Source organism: Natator depressus, chromosome 12 (genome assembly GCF_965152275.1).
Source record: "Natator depressus isolate rNatDep1 chromosome 12, rNatDep2.hap1, whole genome shotgun sequence".
NCBI classification, from domain to species: domain Eukaryota; kingdom Metazoa; phylum Chordata; order Testudines; family Cheloniidae; genus Natator; species Natator depressus.
Window position 1 is genome coordinate 1,728,066 of NC_134245.1, and position 27,982 is coordinate 1,756,047.

Consider the following 27,982-nt stretch of genomic DNA (forward strand, 5'->3'; position numbering starts at 1 on the left):
TGGGTCTCTTGGCCACTAACTAGGTCCTTGTTAAATTTAGCTTTTCCTCCTGCATTATTTCTTACTGCGCTCTTTTATTTAAAAACAACAACGAACGAGTGATGCGATCTGCCCTATCCCTTTTCTCTTGAGGGCCAGAGCGAGAAAAGCCACAGACAATTTCCTGCATGAAAAGAAAAGCCACTAGCTTCCGTCCAATGCAGAGATGGCTGTAAAAGAGGAAACAGATTTGCAGAATTGCATAATCCTAAAATTTCGTCAGGGAGGAGGGGCCAAACTGGGAGAGAGACAAGCAGAGGGACGTTCTCAAAAGTTTACTATGATACTCGGTAGGTCTCTCGGACAAGAGAAGGGATCAAGGACAGAAATAGCTTGGCAGGGGATCAGGTAAGTTTGTCTGTTTGATTACTACACTAAAGAGAGGAAGGAGCTTTGAGCTGGGAAGTGCCAGGCTGATCTCTGAAGGGAAGAGAAACTGGTTACAATTTTAAAATGCTTTTGTTGAACCTCAGCCCTGACCGAGACACAAAGTATAGAGTTATTAGAGCCAGGCAGGCTCCTGGGATAGGCTACAGCTGCTCCCAGACAGCTCTCTTTTCTGCCCAGCTTTGGAGGAGTCGTCTTCTGACTGCAACCCCTTCGGCTAGCCTCAAAAGTGAAAGAGAAGGCAGACAGGCAACAGAAGGGAAAGTACCCAGAAAGGCTGCCTGGGATCTGGTGAGCCGGTCTCTGTGGGTGGGCTCCGAACATGCAGATTTCTGCGGTCCATGTTTGCATCGTTGACTGCAAGGATGCTCAGAAAAGGAGTGGCTAAGCAGGGTCACACTGTGCCCTCAGAGGGCCAGCGGGGAGCAAAGCATTACTCAGACTGTATGACCTGCTAGTGACAGACTTCACAGGGAATTCTCCCCACCCAGTGCATATTTGGCTGGGTGGAGGGGTGGGCCGGGTGGCAGCAAAGCAGGCCCTCCAATAGAAGGGCACATGTGGTCTATTTGTTTTGATGATGGGCCAGTCCCTGAGGTCCTTATTCTGTACTGACTCAGGCCAAACATCCGCTGACTCCACGGTGAGTTTCACCTGAGTAAAGGCTGAATTACAAAAATGAGTGGGGAGCTCAGATTGGGGCAAATCAGACCAGACTCTCAGTTAGTTAAAATCAGTGTAATTTGATTGAAACCAATGCTGATTTACACCAGCTGAGGATCTGGCCCCTGGAGACTATTATTGCTTTGAACAATGAAAGATAAAGTCATCCTGTGGCAAGTCACACAGCAAGCAGGGTGTGCAGCCTCATGGAGGGAATGTCCAAGGCACAGCAAATGTGTCTGTCTTGAGAATGTAATTCAGTAACCTTGACACCTCATTGGTGTAGCATAGTGTCAGCTATAGAGTACAATGCATTCACGTGTTAATGAATAGCCTTCCTACAGAGAGCATATTTTCTAGCAGCAGCGCAAAACATGGTGAGAAATGACAGAATACAGTACACGATATCTAAAACGCAACTGCGTGAAGACGTATGGTAAATAAAGTGCAGTGCCCTGTTATAAGAAAAATAAGGGAGGGAGGGAGAGATATAAAACACATATGTTAGGCAAAGGTATTTTCAGAGTCTGTTGGAAAAGTCTATGAGGGATGGGCAGATCGGTCTGGGAAAACACAAATATCAGAAGCCCTTTCACCCCTTCTAATCTCTGGGGCCTGATTTTTAGAATTGAGCTTGCAAAAAGTGTGACTCTCTCTCTTTCTCTCTCTCTCTCTGTATGTGTAGACGTGCCAATGTGGTAACTGCACAATGTACCCAGTCCTGACCCTTGTCCAGTTCTGCATCTAAGGTTCTGAAATATTTGGACACATCTTTGGCCCTTGCAATTCCTGCCTCAGTTGGTGCACAGGGCTTCTACTACCAGCCTCAGAAAGGTTGGGTGGCTCAGACTAAGTTGGCACAAGAAGCTGACTGCTCACGTGCTCATCCAAAATGAACCCCAACTGCGAATCTGGGGTGAAAGTCATCCCTGTGGCAGAAAGCCTGCACAAGCCCATGGCACCCTCAGGACTTAAGTTGGACTTAAGCAGAACACTGGGGCTTAGTGCTAGCCCTCTGCATAGGCCTGAATTTCAGCTACCTGGGAGGTTCATCTGTCACTGGTCAGTGAGGCAGAGGTACAGGGATGCTGTCCCACCTGGCAGGGATTGCAGAGGAGAAGGCTCTTGCACCTAAAGGTAGGAAGGGACTGAGGGGGGATTTATCTAATATAAATCCTATCACTTCAAAACAAAAGCAATAAAGGAAAATAACATCCCCTTCCCATGCCAAAGGGGTGGTGGATTCGCCATCACTGGCCATTTTTAAATCAAGGTTGGATGGAGGCTCTAGTCAAACAGCAGCTATTAGAGGGTAGGCCTGTGGGATACAGCAGGTCACAGCAGATGGTCATAATGGTCTTGGGAGCTAGGAATCCTCAGCACAGGGAGTGCCATGTTACTGATAGATGAATCCCATTCCTTTCAGATATGGAGGTAGTGGAGAAGGTCCTGAGTGTGGCCCACATCATCTACGCCCAGTGCGAACAAGTGAAGTGCTGTAAGCACCAGTGCCGCCGTCTTGTGTACCGCGTTCACATCCTGCTGAGGCCTGTGGAGGTCCTCAGGGCACAGCCTCCGAAACAAATCTCCTCCCAGGTAGAAGAGACGCTGCAGCAGCTGCTGGAGACCTTGGAGAAGGCCCAGGAGCTGGTGAAGAAGTACAGCCAGACGAACTGGCTGCAGAAGTTCCTGAAAGCCAGCGATGTCGTGGAGGGGTTTGCGCGAGTGAACGAGCGCCTTGGGGATGCTGCTCAAGGGCTGTCCCTCCTGCTGCAGGCTGAGAATAAACAGTCCTTCCTTGAGACCTTTCAGCGAGACACCTGCAGCAGGGAGGACAGCCAGGACACCAAGGATGATAAAGCCCTCTGGGAGGAGCTGCTCACAAGTGAATATGCATTTTTAAGACTCTCACATACCTTACAATTGGGAATTAGCTGGGATGGCTGTAGCCAGCATGTCTGGCTCCGCTTCCTCTTTCTGCTGCAAGGTTCAGCTTTGGCCCGAGGGTTGCACATTCAAACAGGAACAGGCTAAGCCTACAAGGGACCCAGATCAATGATGTGCCATTTGTGTCACAATGTCGTGATGTTGGCTGATGCAGTTCTACCACTTCTGTGAGCCCTTCAAGAGCACAGGACCCAGACCTATTCCTCTACCCTTGATCTAACCATACCAGCAGGTCTATTGGCAGGCTAGAGGGCACCGGCACCTACTACACAGGGCACTTGTGTGACCGCTGCTGGAATCTTGTGTCCAGTTCTAGTGCCAAACAACGGAAGAAGGATGTTGATAAATTGCAGAGGGGTCAGAGAAGAGCCACAAGAATAATTAAAGGATTAGAAAACCTGCCTGATAGTGATAGACGCAAGGAGCTCAATCTGTGTACCTTATCAAAGAGAAAGTTAAGGGATGACTTGATTACCATCTATAAGTACCTACATGGGGAACAAATATTTAATAATGGGCTCTTCAATCCAGCAGAGAAAGGTCTAACACAATCCAATGGTTGGGAGTTGAATCCAGACAAATTCAAACTGGAAATAAGGAGTTAATTAAGCGAGACTAATTAACCATTGGAACAATTTACCAGGGGTTGTGGTGGATTCTCCATCAGACAATTTTAAAACCAAGATGGCATGTTTCCCTAAAAGATCTGCCCTAGGGATTATTGTGGGGCAGGTCTCTGGCCTGTGCTCTATAGGGGATCAGAGTAGATGATCACAATGGTCCCTCCTGGCCTTGGAATCTCTGAATCTAAGAGAAACCTCAGGGCTCTGGCTTCTCTGAAGTGATACATTCCAGGTCCAGAAGGGGCTGGGGTTGGACCTGGAGTGGTCGGAAGGACAGCGCTAGAGCTGTGACCTTGCAGCCACAGATTCAGGTTTCAAAGTAGCAAAATAATGGCCCACAAGGAGGAGGTGTTTGTTTGATGTGAACCAGGAAGTGACTGGTGCTGGTGGGTGGGATTTTCACAGGCGTCTATGTAACCTAGGAGATCCAAGTCCCATTGACTTTCAGTAGACTCCTAAGTTACAAAAGTGCAACTAAAAATGCCACCCTCAAACCTTCCAAAAGATATTGGGGGCTGGCAGCATTCTAAGACCTGGCACAGTGATGGAGGGGGCGATAGCTGCCTTGTACAGCACGGTTCTACTCTGAAAAGCAATGATGAAAAAATGGCCCCTTCACACTCAGCAGATCTGCTGCCAGGTTATTGTGCTGACAATGATACGTTCTTCTGCTTTTTACTCCTGCGTTGCCCCTGCTGAGTCAACACAGCTATGGGAGAGGGAGCTGAAGTTGATTCCTTCTTCTGCATCAGTGCTTAGGTACCACGGTGATAGGTGTCTGAGAAAATGGATAGATCCACTGCATTATTTACTATGTCCCAGTCAGTTACACTGAAGACAATTGGGCTGGGACAGGTGTTGCTGAGATCTTAATTTGAGTCTCAGTGTTGACACGGAAGAAGGGAAGAGCCTAGCGTGACTTTCAGATCCAAGTTTGCAGGTCAGATGTTTTCCCCTTGTACACTAAGCACACTGGCTCTGGAGTTGCTAAGAGAAAATAAACAAGGAGCCCGGCAGGGCGATTCTCATGGAGTCACTTTTCAGAGCAGAACTGCACTTTAAGCCAGATGAAAAATTAACAGCATGAAAGGCCAGTCCCACTAAACCTCTCTGGCAGCCCACACAGCCCAGTCTCAGGGCACACTCAGTCAGTCCCCTGGTGCCCAGACCATGTGGAAGACTATGCCATGCAACAAACCCCAATGGTGCTCAACAAGCATCCATCCCACAAGTTCTTTTAATGACCTTGACTTTCTGCTTCTTCCTTTCCCCTAGGAAGTACAGAGACCAAAGATGCAGTGGATAATGTCCATAATGATGTCAGACATGTGGGAACAAAGGTGGAGGATGTGGGAAGCAGGGTGGAAGAAGTTCGCCAAATGATGCAAAAGTGTAAGTTACCATCAGGCCTCTCTCCCCTCCGGCATACCCATCCCAGGGCAAGGGTGGGCTGCGAACTGCTGACAATGAATAATCATCCTCCAGGCTCAGGGTAAGCAAGTTCACTGGAGGGATTTGCAGTCCTGACGGATCGGATTAAGAATAGGTGGAGTACTTGGTGCCTCCACGGGCTCCTTTCAAGTTCAGCTCTGCTTCCTATGTTGGATGGCTCCTTATTTACCTTGTCAAGCCTGCAAAACCCCACACAACATCCATCCAGGGTCCTCATCCTCCCCACAGCAGAAGTCTTCCCTAGAGGGGTTACCTTGGTGTGGAACGGGAGGGGAGGAATCATTAAAGGCTAGATCTCTCCATTGCGACAAAGCATCTCTGTGCTGCCTTTGCATCCCTCCCCACCATCCCTTCCAGGAGGGCAGGGCTGAACCACCTTCAAGGAGTTTCAGTACTGCTCACGTGCTGGCCATCCTGAGTCGTCAATGATGTGACTTCAGTCTGCTCCTTTATGTCTTGTAAGCGCTAAGAGCCAGACACAAGCAGACTCAGCAATTCCCACCTGGCAGGGCACAGCGTCACCCCCAGGCTACTCGGCTAGCTCCCGAGACCCAGCTCCTGCAATATAGTTCTGGTACTTTCTTGATATTGGGCATTAGTGACTCATGGTAGGAGAGAAAGTGGGAATAGATGCGCTTTTAATGATAGCAGGAGTAATAGAAATGGGATGAAATCTGATAGTCCAAAGTGCAAGATCATGCACTTAGGGACTAACAACATGAATTATTGCTATAAGCTGGGGACATATCAGTTGGAAGTGACAGAGGAGGAGAAAGACCTGGGTGTATGGGTTGATCACTGGGTGACTATAAGCTGCCAATGTGATGTGCTGTGAAAAAGGCTAAGTCAATCCTAGGATGCATCAAGTGAGGTATTTCTAGGAGAGACAGGGAAGTGTTATTGCCATTATACAAGGCATTGATGAAACCTCACCTGGAATACGGTGTGCAGTTCTGGTCTCCCATGCTTAAGAAAGATGAATTCAAACTGGAAGAGGAGCAGAGAAGGGCTACTACGATGATCCGAGGAATGGAAAACCTACCTTAAGGGAGGAGACTCAAGGAGCTTGGTTTCTTTAGCCTAATAAAACAAAGGCAGAGGGGAGATATAATTGCGGTCTATAAATACATCAGATAGATAAATACTAGGGAGGGAGAGGAGTTATTTAACTTAAGGGTCAATGTTGGCACAAGAACAAATGGATATAAAGTGGCCATCAACAAGTTTAGGTTTGAAATTAGACAAAGGTTTGTTACCATTAGAGGAGTGAGGTTCTGGAACAGCCTCCCATGGGAACAGTGGGGGCAAAGAACCTAGCTTGTTTCAAGGCTCAGCTTGATAAATTTATGGAGAGGATGGTGTGATGAGACTGCCTACAATGTGGCATATGGCCCATTCACTACTGCTGTTAGCAAATATCTCCAAGGGTAGGAGATGGGACACTAGATGGGGCAGGCTCTGCGTTACTACAGCAAATTTTTTCCCAGGTGTCTGGCTGGTGGGTCTCAACAACATGCTCAGGGTCTAACTGATTGTTATAACTGAGGTTGAGAAGGTATTTTCCCCGTGGTCAGATTGGCAGGGGCGCTGGGGTGTTTTCACTTTCCTCTGCAGCATGGGGCACGGGTCACTTGCTGATTTGAACTAGAGTAAATGGTGGATTCTCTGTAACATGAAGTCTTTAAATCAAGATTTGTGGACTTCAGTCACTCAGCCAGAGGTTATGGGCCTGCAATGTCCAGGAGGGCAGACTAGATGATCATAGAATCATAGAAGATTAGGGTTGGAAGAGACCTCAGGAGTCATCTAGTCCAACCCCCTGCTCAAAGCAGGACCAATCCCCAACTAAATCATCCCTAAATCATCAAGCCGGGCCTTAAAAACCTCTAAGGATGGAGATTCCACCACCTCCCTAGGCAACCCATTCCAGTGCTTCACCACCCTCCTAGTGAAATAGTGTTTCCTCATATCCAACCTAGACCTCCCCCAATGCAACTTGAGATCATTGCTCCTTGTTCGGTCATCTGCCACCACTGAGAACAGCCGAGCTCCATACCTCTTCAGGTAGTTGAAGGCTGCTATCAAATCTCCCCTCCCGCCCCACTCTTCTCTTCTGCAGACTAAACAAGCCCAGTTCCCTCAGCCTCTCCTTGTAAGTCACGTGCCCCAGCCCCCTGATCATTTTCGTTGCCCTCCACTGGACTCTCTGCAATTTGTCCACATCCTTTCTGTAGTGGGGGGAACAAAACTAGACGCAATACTCCAGATGTGGCCTCACCAGTGCCGAATAGAGGGGAATAATCACTTCCCTCAATCTGCTGGCAATGCTCCTACTAATGAAGCCCAATATGCCGTAAGCCTTCTTGGCAACAAGGGCACATTGCTGACTCATAATGACTCATGATAGTCCCTTCTGGTCTTAAAGTCTCAGTCTATGAGGTAAAGCCCTGAAATCTCACTGCATAGGCCTTGTTCTCCATTATGGCACAGTTGCAACAAGCCGTAGGGAAGCCATATAGCAGCTGTACAGGTCATGTGGAGCTCCCTCCACGCCACGTTCGTTTATCCAGAGACAAATTATGACAGGCCATTGTGTCTCCAAACTAGGGACATATGTCGGAAGATGCCATTGAATCATTAAATCTGGATGCTGTGGTGATGAGCACGTATAAAAAACTCATTGGCTAGATTAGGTCAAGTGCCTCCATCGATACAACAAATTATGAAATAAGCAAGTTATTTCTCCTACAGGCTGGGAAGGCAGAGAGAGGCTTGGTCTGCACTTAGAAGTTATAGCAGCATAGCTACATCAACTGGGGATGTGAGGGGGAAAACCTCACCCTGACGACACAGCTATGTTGACAAAAACCACAGTATAGACACAGCTATGCTGATGAAAGCTGTTAATGTCATTTGGGGAGGTGGTATTTCTACACCAGCAGAAAAACTCCTTCTGTCGTCGTACACTGCATCAGCAAAAGGGCAGTCTGCTGGCATGGACTCCATAGCATAGCCAGAGGAAGAGATTTCTTACCAAGAGCATCATTTAACACCCCCTCTTTGTTTCCCTTTGTCCCAGTGCAGGACGCAGTCATGAAAAAGGACAATGCTGTTCCAAGAGAGGAAATCACTGAGATTAGGATGGAGGATCTCACTAAAACCTCATGGACCTTCCTGATGGAATCCAAAAGCCACACGCTCTACAAAGGAGAATTCTACAAGTACCCTGTTGCCATCAAAGTCTTCAAAAACCCTGTGATCACCTCCACCGAGTGAGTTATTTAGCAAAGGTCCCAACAAGAATGTAACTACTGAGGAGGGGACTGCTGTCATCCTCTCCCTCAATCACTGAGAAAGGCCTTGACACTGAAGATAGGGGGTTCTTCAGCAGGGAGACAAACTGGCCACTGACAAAGTAGCTTTGCTTTCTCCCTGCTGAAGTTGATAGCAAAACACTGCTGCTCTCTGTGTGCGCCTGTCTGGTGTTATGCAGGGAAGGCGGAGTAAGAACCACAAAGATGAGGGAAACCAAAAGCAGCAATCTAACTATAATAACTCAAACTGGGGTGGGCAAACTACAGCCCAGGGGCCACATCTGGCCCTTCAGACGTTTTAATTCAGCCCTCGAGCTCCCGTCAAGAGGCGGGGTCTGGGGCTTGCCCTGCTCTGGCACTCCAGCCAGGGAGTGGGGTCGGGAGCTTACCACGCTCCATGCGTTCCCTGGCTCCGAAGCAGCAGCATGTCCCGCCTCTGGCTCCTATGCGTAGAGGCAGCCAGGGGGCTCCATTCCGCATGCTGCTCCTGCCCCAAGCGCTGCCCCCACAGCTCCCATTGGCTGGGAATCGCCAATGGGAGCTGCAGGGATGGTGCCTGCAGATGGGGCAGCATGCAGAGTTGCCTGGCCATGCCTCCCCGTAGGAGCCAGAGGGGGGACATGCCACTGCTTCCGGGAGCTGCTTGAGGCCCAGAGCCTGCACCCCAACCCCCTGCCCCAGCCCTGATCCCCCTCCTGCCTGCCGAACCCGTCAGTCCCAGCCCGGAGCATCCTCCTGCACCCCCAACCTCTCATCCCCAGCCCCACCCCAGAGCCCACAGCCCCAGCTGGAGCTCTCACCCTCTCCTGCACCCCAATTTTGTGAGCATTCATGGCCCGCTATACAATTTCCATACCCAGATGTGTCCCTCAGCCCAAAAAGTTTGCCCACCCATGACTCAAACACTAGAATTTGTCCTGTGGGGAGAGGGCATGTTGGGCAGGATCCTGGGGTTGTCTCCTAGTTTGCCTGGAAAATGCAATGGGATCTGATTCCCAAAAGTGCAGCTCCTGGAGATGGACACAAGGGACTTCATTGGAGTTTACACACAAATAGGGCATCCTCGTTGGATGCAGAAGGCCCAAATTGACAGGCTGTGGGAGAATTTAAGCCCATTACTCCTTTTAACTTAGTTTTCCTTCCCCAGAGATCAGGCCCCAAGTACTCACCAGCTGACACATCCCAGCATTCCTTCTGCTGGTGCCATCACATCTGCCATTCATCTTCAGACATGGCGTCTTGCTATGGCGGGGGCTGTGGGAGAGAGTTGTTTGCTTTCTTCCTCCCAATGTTCAGAGGTTCTCTGCGGTTTTCAAGGAACCCTGGTGGGTGAAGGGTACTGAAAAGAAAATGCTAGGGGAATGCTAGGGGAATGGACGTGCATTACTCCTCCCAAGCATGGACACCGGTCTCCAGTGCCAATGAGTGATGGCTGCCACATTGCTAGCAAGGTGCATGCTGGGAAGTCTCACAGAGCAGGAAACCACTGGTCTCCTTAGGTGGCTACTCTTTAGAGAACTACAAAGATAGCAAAATGCAGTTAATGGGGGATTTGTGTGCTTGCTCTCTGCTATACTTCAGGCTTGGGGAGGAAGCCTGGAATGGGGTTGGAAGCCATGTTACCAAGATTAGCCCCACCATTGGACTGTATTGGAGGAGGGGGTTGTCCCTGCCCCACTAGCTCTCACAGACCCACTCTGCCCAGAGGCCTGACGGCTCTACTGCCTGTTGCAGGAAGGTGAGGGAGATTTTCAGGAAGGAGATTGAAACCATGAAGAAGTTTGAGTCTCCGAACATCCTTCGTATGTACGGGATCTGCATCGATGAGAGCGGTAAGGGGCCCCGGTGTGGTGGGATCTCAGTCACTGACTCGCCACAGCAGGCTCCCATGTCACCTCTTTGCACCCACCTCCTAGCACAGCGTTTGTCACCCCGGCTGCTGCACACGTGGAGGTGCCTGAATGCGCGAGTCCAGACATCAGCCCACGCTTGCCACATCAAACGTGACACAGCCACAGTCCGGATGGGTATGACGAGATATGGGCAAAGCCAGCCAACAGGGATGGAAGGCCCATGATGTAATACCACAGCTGGCATGGCCAAGAATATACCTGAAGGGATAGGGCCCTGCTCTGGCCACCCCTTTCCACTCTCCGCAGGATTCATGACTCCAATAGTACATATCCAGCAAAGTGAAGCTGAGCTGTGTCTGCTTTTCATTCCCTTAAGTGACATGGGGCCAGCCTGTGGCTGAACCTCGCTCAGATTCCACAAGAAGGAAGACACTGGGAGCTGTCTTCTGCAGGAACAATGCAATGTTATTTTAAGTAACTAAACTATAGTACAGGCTAAGGAATGATCTTTAATGGTTTTACCTTTTTCCCCTATGTAGGTTACTTTGTCTGCATTGAAGTTTTGAGATACAAACCAGTTCAGTGTATCTCTTATGAATGCACTAAAAGATTAAGCAAGTAGTTGGCAAACAAATATCAGTTTAAGCAACATGTCACTGGTTAATTTAACTTATAATTATCCTAACCTAATTTACAATGGTCGAATTAAGGTTGTAATTGAGATAACGCACTGGTTCAATTTATCTGGCTCACCAATTACTGCAATTAGTAATGAATTCAAATTGAACAAGTTTAGAAAACAATTCTCTTAGAGTTTTAGAGGAAAGTTAAGGGGAGAGGCCATTCCCTTTTATTTAAGCCAGTTAGCTCAGAGCCTGTTACTTGCCCTTAAGGAAGTACAGCTCTTAAAAAGATTTGCCAGTAACTTCCTTCTCAAACTGCTTTCTTCTATTAACTTCACTTTTCACAGAAATTACATCAAACTTTGGTTTATCTAGTCCAGCGGTTCTCAAACTGTGGGTCAGGATCCCAAAGTGGGTTGTGACCCCATTTTAATGGGGTCGCCAGGGCTTGCATTAGACTTGCTAGGACCCAGGGCAGAAGCTGAAGTCCGAACTGCACCCCCACCTGGGGTGGTGAGACTCGGGCTGTGGGCCCCTCTCTCCCCACACTCAGGGAGGTGGGGCTCGGGCTCTGCTCCCTTCCGCCCCCCAGGGTCATGTAGTAACTTTGTTGTCAGAAGGGGGTTGCAGTGCAATGAAGTTTGAGAACGCCTGATCTAGTTTATTTCTCCTCCCCATTTTAACACATTTGCCTGCATCTTTCTGACAGCCTGGCACGGACACAGGATGATTGATAGAGTCCCACACTTGTAGCAGCTTGAGAGCAACCCTGGTTTGGAGATCTCTTACTGTTTAAATAACAGCCTTAGGAATTTAGTGTCTACTTTAGGGGACAGTTAAGTGATCTGCAAAGAGAGACGCACACACTCTAAAGGGTGTTGAAGTGATTCAAGCCTCTCTGAATTGCTCCACAATGGTTTTCACACCTTTTACTTCTCAAGCTCTTTAGCTCATGTGATTGGTCTTAGTTTGGAACAAAGTTGATTTTTACCAGTGGCTTTATTGATGATAAGATGTAACTTGGAGCTCTTTCACATGCAGTGTGGCAAGTTTGGTCTTTTCTCTCTCTGAGTTGTACTTCAAGCTTGGAATCTTTCACTTCCCCTTCTCTAGATGGCCAATGCCAGGAAGAGAGCAGGATACAACTCCAAATGTCATTGGTGGTACAAGAGAGATACCACCCCGCCCCCCCCCCCCCACACACTTCTCTCTGCGTAGTTAGCATTAGGTTTTGTGGGGCTCACTGAATCGCCTACTCTGCCACAGGGGACACTGTTGTCCAGTCAGAGATTCCAGCATGTCAGCTGTAGCTCATCATGGACCAATAATTCAGTTTCTTGATCTGAGGTCACAGTAGAAGATTCCAGTCTGAGATGGACATTTTCTGGTAAAACCTGTTGAGATCCACAAGCAGATGCCCTCATTCTAAGCAGGACATGTGAGAGGCCAATGGGAGAAGGAGTTGGAAACAGACCTCCATTTAACGGAATAAGGCTACGTAAAATTATATATAATATAGTACTTTGCTAAATATAATTAAAGGTTCATCATCAATTACTCTTTCATGCATTTCCACTCATTCCTTGTGACCATAAGCATTCCAAGGGAAAAGGGACACTGGGAGGGACCAAGCCCAGAGTGAGTGCATGGCCCATAGCAGTGCCCTTTCACCTAAAATAAAAGCTGCTTTAGCATTCTTATTTATACTAAATATCATTTAGCATTTGACCCAATAAAGTTGTATGAATATAGATGGAATATAGATGGAATATATGGGCCAAACATAACCCAGTCACTGTCCAGCATTAAACAGGGTTAGACAAGGTTTGGGATACAGAGACCTCAGCCTGCCTAATACCATGGCAAACACACCATTAAAAATCCCTTGAACCTTTTTCTTAACGATACAGAAAAGAAGGAAAAGCAGTTGAAGCCTTTGAAAAGCATTAAATAAGGGTTCTGTTGTAACAACATCCTTTGTTCCCTTTCCCTTTAGCTGGAGTGAGAAGGCAAAGCCCAGTGTCTGACAGTCCCTTAGAAGGTATCAAAGGTGGTAATAACTCTTGTGCTGGGGAAAAGAGAAGCAGTTACCTGCAATGGGCTAGAGCTGTTGTTGTTACAGTCTGATCCTGTGTCACCCCGGGTGTGGCTGGGATTCAGCTGGAGCCAGTAGGGTGGCGACGTCATCTGGGTCCCTCTCTCTGGCCCATCTGGGCAGGACATCGCTCAGGATCAGGCTGACAAAGGCTCCAGAGCCCAGGAAACAGTGGGGGTGGCAGCCATGGTGGTGAAGCTAACTCCAGTAGTCAAGTACTGACCTCAGTTCTGGTCCATGGTCACTACGCTCCTTCACCCCAGTGCTCTCTCCTCTTGGGCCAGCCACAGCTGCAGTCTCTGAGCTCTATTGAGCACAGGGGCTGCTCCCTGCCAGCTCCGTCTGGGGCTCAAGCCACCCCACAAGGGGGAGGGAGGAGGCAGCCCAATAGTTTCACTCTTATCCCCCTGCACCAGTCCATGAAGCTGGCTAGCCATGGAAGGGATCATACCCTCCCAAGGAGTGGCACAATGGGTGTTCTTTCCCTGCCTGGTGGGAAGTTCAGGAGGCACTGCTTCCCTGAGCACAATGCCTCCTTGTGCTCCCACTGGGCCAGCTCCGTACCATCCCTACTCACAGCTATAAGGCAGGTCTAGCCCCAGGTAAATATGGATAATCGGTAAATTAAGGGGGCAGCTCAGCCTGTGTGGACTGTGCAGTGTGAATGGAGGTGGCAGAATCGGGCCCTTGATAAATTGGGGACGGGGAATTAAATGGCAGCATAAGAGATTAAAAAGGTGTGCTTTCGGGTTTTTGCCCATGCACTCAGGCCCTGACACATCATGTTTACTGGGGTCACACCCTCTCCCATTTCACTTTATTTTTACACAGATGTTACAAATGTTTTGGAGGCCCCCCAAGCTCGGGTTTTCAAAACAATCGTGCTCCCTTTTTCTCCCTCCTGTCAGCCCGGCCTGTGCAATCAATAATTTGTGGAGGCTTTTTAGCGATAGCAATATTAACTCCCTTCATTGGCTACCTGGGGCATTTCTGACTGCTCCATCAGGTGGCCATGTGTAAACCTTACAAAAAATTCTTCCCAGTTACATCTGAGCAACTCCAGGGATTGCATGGGTTGCAGGAGTCAGGTCTGGTCTCTTGGGAGTGGACAACAGAGGATGGATCACTTGGTGATTGTCTGTTTTGCTCATTCCCTCTGAAGCACCTGGCATTGGCCACTGTTGGAAGACAGCATGCTGAGCAAGATGGACCATTAATCTGACTAGTATGGCCATTCTTATATTTCTTATTGCCCACAACGTGGGCACATCAGAGGGCCTTAAGAACTGTCACTCCTGAATCTCCTGACAATGCTTGATTTGAACTGTGCAGAGTTAAAGTTGCATTAACCAGGATTCTGCATTTCTAATGGAGAATGAAGTAAACACGTGAGTTGCCTCAGCTCAGGTCACCATTCACTGGGCTTCTGTTTTGATCAGGTTCGAGCCCTTGTTTCTCAATTGTCATGGAATACTGTGAAAAGGGGACCCTGCGGGACGTGCTGACAAGGAAACCCCAGCTCCCCTGGGAGACTCGCATTAGGATGGCGCTGGATGCGGCCAGAGGCCTATACAGGTATGTCATGGGGCCACTGGCCCTTTAGAAGAATTAGAGCCCAGCTGACCCATGATGACCCGATGGGCTGCACCTGGGAGCAATCAGATGCTCATGGGAGTGCCCTTTAGTTAATTAGAATTGAAACAGCTGAATTAGGAGGACGCTATGACAGTATAAAAAGGAAAGTGCCAGTGGGAAAGGAATCTGTCCCTGACAGTCTGTGCCTAGCTCTGGGAAGGGAGTGGGACGGCTGAAGGGTAGGCTGTAGAAGGAAAGAGACCCCCTAGAGCAGGGGTTCTCAGACTGGGGATTGGGGACCCCTCAGGGGGTTGTGAGGTTATTACATGGGGGGTCATGAGCTGTCAACCTCCACCCCAAACCCCGCTTTGCCTCCAGCATTTATAATGGTGTTAAATATATAAAAAGGTGTTTTTAATTTATAAGGGGGGTCACACTCAGAGACTTGCTATGTGAAAGGGGTCACCAGTGAAAAAGTTTGAGAGCCACTGCCCTAGAGCGAGGCTAGTTACTGAAAAGTTAGTGCTCTGAGGAAGAGTAGCTAACCAGAGACTAAACCCCAGCATGGGCAGGACCAGAGCAATGGAGTCTGAGAGACAAGAGGGACTTCTGGCAAATGACTGGTCAGAAGAGGCAAGAGACTCTGGTAGGGAAGAAACAAAGCTTTGGACTATTCTCTGATGTTGGCTCAATGGTTGTGGGTAAATGAAGATTCCCCTGAATAAGGGAGAGGCAAAGACGGATTTATTTATATGATAAAAAGGGGAAACGGAAGCATGGCATGGCATCTAGGTCTGTGACAAGATACCAAGCATGACTGAAGACAAATGAATTCATTTTCTGATGTCCCACTATATGCCTGAATTGGTCTCGTCTATAGAAGAGCAAGGGTGGATGGGGTGTAGGTACCGTGGTTAAAGTCACCCTCACCATCCACAAATCCCATGACATCGAAACAGGCAGCGGGAGAACTGATGGGAGGTTGGGTTGAGATAAGAAAGTGCCCAGATTCTCAGATGCCCTTGGCTTGCAAATCTGGCCTGAAGCCTGGTAGAAAGAGCCTTTCTCCTGAGATACCTGGTGCTGCTGCTTCCAGAAGTACCTTATAGAACATCACTAGATCATTAGGACTACTGCCCAGTAACAGACTGGTTACTGCCTGCTGGTCCTAGGCAGCTCTGACAATGGCATTCACTGGCTTGCCACTTTACAGGCAAAAAATGATTGTCTTGTAGCCATTGGAAAGGTCTGATTTGTGGTTGTTGTCCCAGAATAACTGGGCACACCAGGGGTGGCTTCTGAATGCTCAGTAGTGTCCAAAGGTCCGTTCTTGTCGCTGTTCTGGGTGGGAGCAGAGAGAGGGAAGGTGGCAATGGATCCATTGCTAATGCTTTCTGCTCTTGGTTCTGACTGGCTGTAGATTGCACCAGACGGGGGAGAAGTCTAAATTGCATGGATGCATCAATAGTACCAAGTTTTTGGTTGCTAAAGGTTACTGTGTGAAGGTAAGAGCTGTCTTGTGAGAAGACTTTTTGAGAGGTTTGAAAGCTTTTGTGACTATCTATTCCATCTCACCTTCCCTCCCTGCCTCCCAGAAGGACGCCATGGCCTCCGGAGTAACACCTCAAGCATCTATTCTTTCAGTGCTAATTTACTATGGAGCTGGGACACCTGAATTATATGGCCAAAACCCCTGCCATTACACCGTCTTCCCCCCCACCCCCCTTAAAACCTCTTCCCCTTTCCAGCCCTCCTCCCAGGACAGTATAAGCAGCACAGGAGTCTATGTGTGTTTATTTAGATGTTAACTTCAGGCTGTTCTACACAGTCCCAAAATTTTTAACATGCAGCTGCTTTTTATATTGAAAATGCACTGCTGCATTGCAGACTCTGACGGGGAATTCCCTCTTGACTTTAATGGGAATATTGGATGAACATCATCTCTGAAAAGCCGGCTACGTTGTTATTTATTATTTGTTATTACTGTAGTGCATAGGAGCCCTCCTTGTGGATCAGGACCCCTCATGCTAGGTGCTATACAAACACAGAACAAAAGGATGGCCCCAGCCCCACACTTATGTAGCTACCTAAATATGGATGTGGGTGTCTAGCTTTAAGCCCCCAGGTTTGCAAATATGAGCCTCAGTGAAAATGTTTCCATCAGCCCTTCATGCAGGGATAGTGGCTGATTAAAGACAAGCTGCCACAAGCAAGGTGAGGATGAATGGCATGAAGAAGAGGAGAAGCAGAACTGAGGAATGACAGAGTATTGTCATAACAACATGGGATCTTAAAACACACAGTACCCACCTCAGGGTATGTCTTCACTTTAAAAAATACAAAAACCACGGCAATGAGTCTCTGAGCCCAAGTCTGCAGACTTGGGCTCGCACTATGGCACTACAAATAGCCATGTAGTCATTCTGGATCCAGCTGGAGCTCAGGCTCTGAAGCTTCAGGAGGGAGATAGGCTTCAGAGTCCAAGCTCCAGCCTGAGCCTGACCATTTACATGGCTATTTTTAGCGCTGTAGCGTGAGCCCGAGTCTGTAGGCCTTGCTCTGGGACTTACTGCAGTGGGATGTTTTCAGTGCAGACGTACCCTAAGAGCCCCATCCCTGGTACCAAGCATGTACCCTTTCCATGGTTCGGGAAGGACATATCAAGTGGGGTCTTTTAGGGATCTGTCCTGGGTCTGGTTCTATTCAGTATCTTCAGAAACAATTTGGACAATGGCATAGAAAATAGAAAGTTTGTGGCCGATACCAAGCTGGGAAGGGTTGCAAGTGCTTTGAAGGACAGGATTAGAATTCAAAATGATCTCGACAAACTAGAGAAATGGCCTGAAATAAATAGGATGAAATAAAATAAGGACAAATGCAAAGTACTACAATAAGGAAGGAATAAACAGTTGCACTAATACAAAGAGGGAAATGATCGCCTAGGAAGGAGTGCTACAGAAAAGGATCTGGGGGTTATAGTGGACCACAAACTAAACGAGTCAACAATGTGACACTGTTGCAAAAAAAGCAAACATCATTCTGGAATATATTAGTAGGAGTGTTGTAAGCATGACACAAGAAGTAATTCTTCCACTGTACTCAGCACTGATAAGGCTTCAACTGGAGTATTGTGTCCAGTTTTGGGCATCACACTTTGGGAAAGATGTGGAGACAGTCCAGAGGAGAGCAACAAAAATGGTTAAAGGTCTAGAAAACATGACCTATGAGGAAAGATTTGGGGGGCAAAATGGGTTTGTTTAGGCTGGAGAAGAGAGGACTGAGGAGGGAACACAACAGTCTTCAAGTACATAAAATGTTGTTATAAAGAGGAGGGTGATAAATTGTTCTCCTTAACCACTGAGGACAGAAGTTAAATTGCAGCAAAGGAGATTTAAGATGAACGTTAGGAAAAATGTCCTGTCAGGATAGTTAAGCACGGGAATAAATTACCTAAGGAGGTCACAGAATCTCCTTCATAACAGGTTTAACAGACACCTGTCAGGGATGGTCTAGATAGTCCTACCTCAGTGCAGGGGATTGGACGAGATCAGTGGTTTTCATACTTTTTAGGCTGTGAACCCCTTTCCAAATAATGTAGTCTGCTGCATACCCCCATCTGAGATAGGGTCATAATATACCTATGATTAGATTGCCAATTCTTTCTAAATAGAGTGAGCTGTCTGCCATTACAGGATTTTTCTCGTGTAGCCCCTGATGAGAGTATGCGTACCCCACTTTGAAAACCATTGGACTAGATCAGTGGTTCCCAAACTTTAACAGTCCACGAACCCCTTTCACTAAATTTTGAAATCTTGTGAACTCCCTCCTAAAAATGAATATTTCCAGGGCTTTTAAGTTTAAATTTCCTCCGCATTCCACAAGGCTCCTGCTGCTGGACCCCATTGACTGCCCCAGTCAACTGAGCTCCACTGAGCTCGGGCTGCAGGTCCCGCTGACCACCGGGGCTCAGGCTGCTAGCCCCAACTGCCCAGCCCTGCTCTCCCTGGGGCTCGGGCTGTCTGCCCTGCAACCGGGTCCCACCTGCTGCCTCCAATGCCCGGGATCCTCTGGCCGCCATGAGTGACATTTTTCTGGCGAACCCCCTGTAACGTTCTGCGAACCCCCAGGAGTTTGTGAACCTCAGTTTGGGAGCCACTGGATTAGATGATCTGTCAAGGTCCCTTCCAGTCTTACATTTCTATGATTTATCTGCATCCTTGAGGATCTCTGCTTCTACCCCCTTTTTAATCTTACCGATATTGTGGCCATCATATCTCCACACAAGGATTAGATAAGACAGCTTCTTTCCATCAGTTGGCCAGAGGGGATCATGGTGGTGCACCAGGAAACACGCCCTCTCCCTTGTTTCTTCCCTTCTCAATATGGGGTCAAGCACATCAGCCTTACACTTATAAGACCCAGGAGTGGGAATCAAACCCATGACCTCCTGCACGGCAAAGCAGAGGACTCAGCAGAACAGGAGGGCCCTGCAACATGTTCTTGCAGTGGTCTGCTTGGTCCCCTGGCAATGAAAAGGCCACCATATAACCCAAAGGAAATCAGCTCATTAACCTTGAGCTAAGGACCAGTTATGTAATCATTGCTGCATGGCCCTGATTGCATGGAGCTCATGCTGTTCCTCCCTTTGTCTTTCTCTCCTTCCCTTGATCAGCTGTCAGGATTTGAATTGAGTAAAACTGAGTCATCCATTAAGAGGAGCTGCAAGAAGAAATTGACAGATGTCCCTACTTCGGCTTACATCTCTCCCCTGGGCCTAGCTTCCCTGAGCCACAAGTATGACATGCCCAGTGAAATATACAGGTATGGGGATGCTGGACTATAATACATAAAGGTTGGATGCACTGCTGCAGACAGGTTTCAGAGTAACAGCCGTGTTAGTCTGTATTCGCAAAAAGAAAAGGAGTACTTTTGGCACCTTAGAGGCTAACCAATTTATTTGAGCATAAGCTTTCGTGAGCTACAGCTCACTTCATCGGATGCATACTGTGAATTCCACAGTATGCATCCGATGAAGTGAGCTGTAGCTCACGAAAGCTTATGCTCAAATAAATTGGTTAGTCTCTAAGGTGCCACACGTACTCCTTTTCTTCTTGCTGCAGACAGAGTTTCCTACAAAAGACAGATTTTTAGACAGGTTCTGTAGGTGACTTGCTTGGCACAAAATGATGGGAACCAAGAGTCACAAGATAACTGGCTCTGTGGATGAGGGGAAAGGAGTGGACGTGTTATTCCTTGACTTTAGCAAAGCTTTTGACACAGTCTCCCACAGTATTCTTGCCAGCAAGTTCAAGAAGTATGGGCTGGATGAATGGACTATAAGATGGCTAGAAAGCTGGCTAGATTGTCGGGCTCAACGGGTAGTGATCAATGGCTCCATGTCTAGTTGGCAGCCAGTATCAAGTGGAGTGCCCCGAGGGTCAGGCCTGGGGCCGGTTTTGTTCAATATGTTCATTAATGATCTGGAGGATGGCGTGGATTGCACCCTCAGCAACTTTGCACATGACACTAAACTGGGAAAAGAGGTAGATACGTTGGAGGGTAGGGATAGGATACAGAGGGACCTAGACAAATTAGAGGATTGGGCCAAAAGAAATCTGATGAGGTTTAACAAGGACAAGTGCAGAGTCCTGCACTTAGGACAGAAGAATCCCATGCACCGCTACAGACTAGGGACTGAGTGGCGAGGCAGCAGTTCTGCAGAAAGGACCTAGGGGTTACAGTGGACCAGAAGCTGGATATGAGTCAACAGTGTGCCCTTGTTGCCAAGAAGGCCAATGGCATTTTGGGATCTATAAGTAGGGGCATTGCCAGCAGATCAAGGGATGTGATCGCTCCCCTCTATTCAACATTGGTGAGGCCTCATCTGGAGTACTGTGTCCAGGTTTGGGCCCCACACTGCAAGAAGGATGTGAAAAAATTGGAAAATGGAGGGCAGCAAAAATGATTAGGGGACTGGAACACATGACTTATGAGGAGAGGCTGAGGGAACTGGGATTGTTTAGTCTGCAGAAGAGAAGAATGAGGGGGGATTTGGTAGCGGCTTTCAACTACCTGAAAGGGGGTTCCAAAGAGGATGGATCTAGTCTGTTCTCAGTGGTAGCAGATGACAGAACGAAGAGTAATGGTCTCAAGTTGCAGTGGGGGAGGTTTAGGTTAGATATTAGGAAACACTTTTTGACTAGGAGGGTGGTGAAACACTGGAATGCGTTACCTAGGGAGGTGGTGGAATCTCCTTCCTTAGAAGTTTTTAAGGCCCAGCTTGACAAAGCCCTGGCTGGGATGATTTAGTTGGTGTTGGTCCTGCTTTGAGCAGGGGGTTGGACTAGATGACCTCCTGATGTCCCTTCCAACCCTGATATTCTATGATTCTGTGATTGAGTTCTATTACTGACTCTACCACTAACTTAACCTCTCTCTCCATTAGCTTTCCCTTCTGTTAAAAGGGAACAGTGTTACTTAGACACCCTACAAGGAGGGCAGAGCTTGATTAATGTTTGTATAGGGCTTTGTGGATGGAGGCTGCTACCAAAGTACAAATTAATACCACATAGGAAATGGAAGAGCTTTTGACATTTCACTTGCCAAGTTCTCTTCCCAAAGGGATCGGGCACACAGGTAGGCAGAAGTCAATATTAAGTTAGATGGACTCTCTGGAATAATCACAGGAGCCAGCCCGGTGGGTCCGGAGTGGAAGATGAGTCTGCTGTGTGGGAGAGCAGCTCACAAATCAGCCTGACATGCTGATTCCTAAACGGGGAAGGAGGGAGTGCTCAGAGATGATGTTTGTTAGGTGGCTGAGGGTGTGGTTCACCCTCCTTCTCAACACTTTATCCAGCAAGCAGCATAGCTGATGAGCATAGGAGGAGGGATCAGAGGGAGGTTGAGGAGGCTTTTTTGATGCTCAGCAGGCCTGTTTGTGTCCTTTCAGCTTTGGGATCGTCCTGTGGGAGATCGCGACCGGCAAAATTCCATTTGAAGGTGGGCAACAAGGGCTTGTTTTCTGTCATACTGCAAGCACCTGGGTAAAGGCCCAGGGGCCAGTCCAGATGTGTTCTGCTGATGCAAGGTGATATTTGGGATCAAATGCACCTCTTGGCAAATGTTCCCTATTGCTACCTAGTGCTCAGGAGCTTCAGATCCAGAGGGGCTATGAAATGACTGAACGACTGTCCGACATGCCTGTATCCACTTGGACCAGGCAGCAAAGTAGCTTTAACTCTGGAATCTTTCCTGGAATTTAGGCTCCAATTCAGCAAAGCACTTACAAAGACACATACTTAATTGTAAGCAAATAAGTAATCCCATCTGTATTCAACAAAGCACTTAGGTATGTGCTTCGCTACTATTGAAGTTAAGTGCTGTGGAATTGGGGCCTTAAGGCAGGGTTCATAGCAGATGAGTTTTTCATGGACGCAGCATAATGAGTATTTCAATCCTGGCTCTTCCCTGCTGTGGGCTTGGCAGGCCGCATGAGGCTCTATTTAAATGCTTGAATTAGGTTCCCTCTCCGGTACCTTCTTGTGGAATCCAAAACAAGTCGGTGCCTCCTGACGTCCCAATTTGTGTGTGTTGTGTTAGGCTGTACTTCCCAAGAGATCTATCAGAAAGTTTATGAGCAACGTTACCAGGCTCCTGTTGGGGAAGATTGCCCCTCCCACCTGCGGGATGTCATCAATCAGTGCCGGGCCTTTGAGCCTTTGCAACGTCCTTCTGCTGAAGGTAGGATGGAGTCCCATGTTTGCTTCCCTTTACTCTACAGCAATACTAGCTACCAGGTGATTGTTGCTTGTCCCCGGTCAGACCTGCTGAGGAAATCCCAGGGAGGAGTGGAGGGACTGCAAGCCTAAACCCCGAGTCTGGAGGGAGAGGGATGGGGGTCTCTGCCTGAAAGAGGAGATGGCTAGAAAGACTGAAACCTTTAAGTGGGTGCCCTTGAGGAAAACCAGGGTGGTGGGTCAAGTGCACTTTAACCCTGAAACTGCCAGTGATGATCCAGTCTGACCTCCTGTATAACAAAGGCCAGAGAACTTCACCCAGTAATTCCTGCATCAAGCATAACAACTAGTGGTTCATCTTTTTGCAAGACATCCAGTCTTGCTTGATAGATTTCAAGTAATGGCAAATCCCCCACACCCCTGGTAAATTGTTCCAGTGGGTAATGACTAAGGCTACGTTTTAGTCACAGGTATTTTTAATATCACAGGCAGTAAACAAAAATTCACAGCCCGTGACCTGTCCATGACTTTTACTATACGGGCGGGGGGGAGCTGGGTACTATGGTGGGGATAGAAGGCAGCGCACAGACCAGGACCCCCACTGGTGCTGAGGCAGTGGGTGTTGGTGGGGCCAGCAAGCTCCCTACCTGGCTCCATGCCTCCCCCCTCCCTCCAGCAGTAGAGTTTGGGTATGGGAGGGGGCAGGGGGTTGGGGCACGGGACAAGGTGAGGCAGGCTCTGGGCGGCACTTTCCTGGGGGGGGCCTCCCCGGAAGCAGCAACATCCCCCTTGCTCAGCTGCTAGGAGGAGGCGTGGCCAGGCAGCTCTGCGCGCTGCTTCTGCCTGCAGGCACCACTCCCACAGCTCCCATCGGCTGTGTGAAGCCAGCGCTCTGGGTGGAGATAGTGTGCAGAGCTGCCGGGTCACACCTCTGTCTAGCAGCTGAGCAAGGGGGATGTTGCCACTTCCAGGGAGCCCCCCAGGTAAGCACTGCCCAGAGCCTGCCTCACCCATCCTGCTCCCCAGCCCCCTCCTACACCCAAACTCTGCTGCTGCACGGGAGGGGGAGGGGGAAGGAGAGCAGTGGCCCAGCAGTGGCCCATGTGACCGATGCAGGGGCTTGCCTGAGCTGCCCCTGAGCCAGGCACACCGGCCAGTGCAGAAGTCACGGAATCCATGACCTCAGTGACAAACTCGCAGCCTTAGTAATGACCCCCACTGTTACAAATGTGCACCTTGTTTCCAGTTTGAATTTGTCAAGCTTCATCTTCTGGGAGAGTGAAGGTATAGGGAGAGAAAAGGAGCTAGAACAGGAGTTCTCAAACTTCTCTGCACCATGACCCCCTTCTGACAACAAAGTTGATACATGACCCTGGGAGGGAGGCACAGCCCGAGCCCCACCACCCTGGGTGGGGGTGAGAAGCAGGCAGCAGCCCAAGCCCTGCTGCTCCAGGTAGGGTGGAGAGGGGGCCACAGCCTTAGCCTGCCTCCCCAGGTGGAGCTGGAGCTAGTGCTTCAGCCCTGGGTCCCAGCAAGTCTAATGCTGGCCCTGGCAACCCCATTAAAATCAAGTCATGACCCACTTTGGAGTCCCGACCCACAGTTTGAGAAACGCTGAGCTAGAAGAAATGGGGAATTAAAGGGAGAGATCAGAAATGGAGACTGGAGGAAGTAGAGAACAATGAAAGAGCAAGGGATGAAATGAGAGAATGAGGAAGGACCAGACAAGGGGAAAACTGCAGAAGAACGGAAAGGAAGATGAAATGTTTAATAATCAGCCAGGAAGCAAGCAGGTTTTTCAGGGGAGAGGACACTTCTGTTAACTATGGAACCGCCAGCTCACATCAAGGTCACACTGAGCTTGTTCAGAGGCTTAACATGGGTGTTAGTATAGTCATATCTATCCTCTCATTAAATCTATTCATTCACATAGTCACTGCCATACTCAGAGCTGGGGGAAACCCCAGCTTAACACTGGTTTTCTGAGATCAACAGCATCAAAAATACTGTGCTCTGATGAGAGCAGCTCCTTGGTGCTGTGGAATCTGGGGCTGGGCCTTTCACTCTGAGCAATAAACTGCAGTATATGAGAACATCAGAATAGCCACACTGGGTCAGACCAAAGGTCCATCTAGCCCAGTATCCTGTCTTCAGACAAAAAGAAAAGAAGTACTTGTGGCACCTTAGAGACTAACAAATTTATTTGAGCATAAGCTTTCGTGAGCTACAGCTCACTTCATTGGATGTATGCTGTGGAAAATACAGTGGGGAGATTTATATACATAGAGAACATGAAACAATGGGTGTTACCATACACACTTTAACCAGAGTGATCACTTAAGGTGAGCTATTACCAGCGGGGGGGGGGAACCTTTTGTAATGATAATCAAGGTGGGCCATTTCCAGCGGTTGACAAGAACGTCAAATGGCCCACCTTGATTATCACTACAAAAGATGTCCCCCCCCCAGCTCTCCTGCTGGTAATAGCTCACCTTAAGTGATCACTCTGGTTAAAGTGTGTATGGTAACACCCATTGTTTCATGTTCTCTGTGTATATAAAATCTCCCCACTGTGTTTTCCACTGAATGCATCCGATGAAGTGAGCTGTAGCTCACGAAAGCTTATGCTCAAATAAATTTGTTAGTCTCTAAGGTGCCACAAGTACTCCTTTTCTTTTTGCGAATACAGACTAACACGGCTGCTACTCTGAAACCTGTCTTCAGACAGTGGCCAATGCCAGGTGCCCCAGAAGGAATGAAAAGAACAGGTACCATCAAGTGATCCATCCCATCACCCATTCCCAGCTTCTGGCAAACAAGAAGCTAGGGACACCATCCCTGTCCATCCCAATAGCCTCCATGAACTTATCTAATTCTTTTTTGAACCCTGTTATTGTCTTGGCCTTCACAACATCCTCTGGCAAACAGTTCCACCGGTTGACTGTATGTTGTGTGAAGAAATACTTTCTTGTGTTTGTTTTAAACCTGCTGCCTATTAATTTTATGTGGTGGTCCCTAGTAGTAGGAGCTGTTCTGTCTCTGGGAATGTCTTACTGCTGTTGCTTTTAGCACATACAAAAATAAATGACCGATCCTTCTTATACTTGATGCACCAGCACAAAAGGGAGCGGGGACCCGCTGTTGTCCATGAAGACTTGTGTGATGGGGAGATTGTCCCCTCCTCCCACTCGGTGTATCAGGCAGGAGGCAACTTTCTTTAAATCACTACCATCCCACCATATGGGGCATATACACTAGCCATTTCAGTAGTCTTTTGTAAGGAAAGAGTGAGACCTTGAGGTTTGCCATTAGTAATCCACCATGCTCTCTAAAGGCACAAAGGTTTTCGGTAGCATAATCAACCAGGGAATTTCCTGTGCTGAGAACTATAATGAAAGCTGCCACTAAAGGGCACTCAAGAACATCAAATTTGTCAGCCCCTTCTGGCATTTGGCCCTAGGTGCTTAGTATTCTACATTACCCTCTCTTCTTGATAGCTCCATCATGCTGGCTTACATTATTTAAAAAAAAAAAAAACAACTTTCTGCAGCCTCTCCCAATCCCTTCGCCATGTGGCTCTGTCTCTGCTGTACATGCTTGTTCCTCTTTTGTTGCTCCTGCACAGTATAAAGCAGTCAGATTTCATTTTCTTTGGTTGAGCCTGTAATGAAGTGATCCAGTGTCCTGTATACTATTACTGAGTACGTATCAATCATCTTGCCAGGAAAAAAAAATCTGAGTATTCTAATCTGAAAACAAATTCTGCTTGTCTTCTGCAGAGATTGTGGACTCGCTGATAGCCATCTATGGCAAGATAAATACAGCAAGCTAGCTGCAAGACACAAACACAAAGCATCCCTTGAAGAAAATAGGCAAGCGTGGTTAGGAGCAAAGCACGGGCTGCTCCATCCCTGTCTATCATGACACTCTAGCATGAAGTTTGTTACACTTTTCCAGATCTGTATACTCTGCTTTTTTTAAACAGCATCTTGACCTGCCCTCCAACTTTGAGGGTGCAACTCTGAGCCTTTAAATAGTTGTGCCTGCAATTTTGCATCAGCAATTTACTGTGGACATGGTTTATAGCACTTAAACATCTCCCTTCCTGAGCATGCTCCCAAGATTAGAAAGCCATTTTTATTTCATTTAGGGGGGACCAGCCTAGAATCCCGAAGGGAAGCTCCCTTAGTACTGTCAACAGAGTTGGGGGAGTCAAGGTAAGGCTGTGACAGCTTCGGCACTGGCTTTAGGTTGGGGGCTAATACTGATGTGGAAATTTGAGAGAGTTTGGCAAATGGTGGTAGGCTCCGAGGTGTAGGTGTTTGTCCCTGGCACTGCAGGGGGGCTTTGTAGCTGAGGTAGGGAGCAGGTTAGGTAGGGGGTCAGTCTGAAGGTGTTTATTACTGGAGGGAGTTATCATATGTGATCTTCCCTTACCCTTCCCCGACAACCAAATGACTTTCTAGCCTCTCTCCCTCAAAGGACTCCTGACCTCCATCCCTTCCCCTACAGTACCCCTCCCTACATTAAACTTAGTATAATCATCCTCAGTGTCCTGTAGTACCTCTCCTCCCCCAAACAAGGTGAGCTACCAGAGCACCCCAAGCTGAGGGGACCCTCCATGCTGGCTGTTACTCAGCAACCAGAGCAACCTACCTCTCCTCTGTTAATTCCCAGCTGGAGGGAGGAGTTGGGAACCAGGAGTGGATGGGGCTGGCGGCAGCGGTGTCAGAAGGGCAGGTCAGGAAAGTCAGGTGGTTCCCACCATGTGGGAGGTGAACTTAGATTTCCCAGTAGCCAGAAACATCCCCCCTCCCACCCCGTTCCAGGCACAGTATCCCAGCAACTTTTCCCAAAGCTTAGACAGTTGCCAGCCCCACGTGACATCTGCTTATGGACTAGCTAGTTTCCTAAGCAGTAGAAATTTATGTGGGGCCCAGCTACTTTCGTGTTCAGCTCCAGCACAATGCCTCCCCCTTTGTGAGGCCTGGCACGCCATAGGGTCTGTAACATTCCAAATTGTAGACTTGTAAGATGAGTCCAGCATCAGATCGTGGCATGCCCCACATTCTGCTGTCCCTCAAAGCATGCACAGTTCAATGGATAAGTAAGTATCTGGGACCCAAGTCCACCTCTGAGCCAGCACTGCAAGAGAAAGGGGAATGCAGCAGAAACCTGCATGACCAGAGACACAGTGGATCACATGTCAGACTAGGCATCTTACTACTAGTATAGAATCTTCCCCTCCCTAGTAGTCCCCCACCCCAAATTCAACTATCATCTTCCTCTTCCCACCCCTGCTGCCTGCAGAGAGACCCTCATTGCCCCACGTTAGGAGTTGGCCTTTGCTGGATCCACTGCGACAGACACCTCTGCTCCAAAGGGGTGGAGGAGTGTTTAGCCAATTATTTCCATCTTTGCCTGGTTGGACAAAACTAAATATTTGAGCCCAGGCAAGAAAAAGCAACAACATTTAATAGCTATACTATCAGCACCCCAGGTAGCCTAGGTCAATCTGCCTTTGGAAATTATAACCCCTGGGTGGTAGGAAGGTTAGGGGCAGTAGAGTTTGGGACAAAATACCCATGTGAATATAATGAGCTGAGAAATTAGGTCATTCTTGTAAAATCAAAGACCCAGGCTGTCCAGTTACTCTATTCCAAATGCAGGAGGTG

General features: G+C 48.3%; 1 protein-coding gene across 1 annotated transcript; it reads left to right on the forward strand.

The window, feature by feature from the left end:
* Positions 1-289: 289 nt before the first annotated feature.
* Positions 290-27,909, forward strand: MLKL (mixed lineage kinase domain like pseudokinase). The gene is made up of 11 exons (XM_074968319.1): positions 290-329; positions 2,516-2,974; positions 4,935-5,051; positions 8,191-8,383; positions 10,160-10,257; positions 14,436-14,571; positions 15,992-16,076; positions 19,244-19,392; positions 21,521-21,570; positions 22,171-22,311; positions 26,087-27,909. Exons 1-11 carry the CDS (start codon positions 320-322, stop codon positions 26,137-26,139), a joined length of 1,491 nt encoding a protein of 496 aa, XP_074824420.1. The 5' UTR covers positions 290-319; the 3' UTR covers positions 26,140-27,909.
* The last annotated feature ends 73 nt before the right edge of the window (positions 27,910-27,982 follow it).

Bases quoted from the DNA above. Each gene is read 5' to 3' on its own strand.
- MLKL (XM_074968319.1), top strand. The intron at 10,258-14,435 runs GTAAGGGGCCCC...TGTTTTGATCAG, and splicing joins GATCTGCATCGATGAGAGCG to GTTCGAGCCCTTGTTTCTCA. The intron at 16,077-19,243 runs GTAAGAGCTGTC...TCCCTTGATCAG, and splicing joins CTAAAGGTTACTGTGTGAAG to CTGTCAGGATTTGAATTGAG.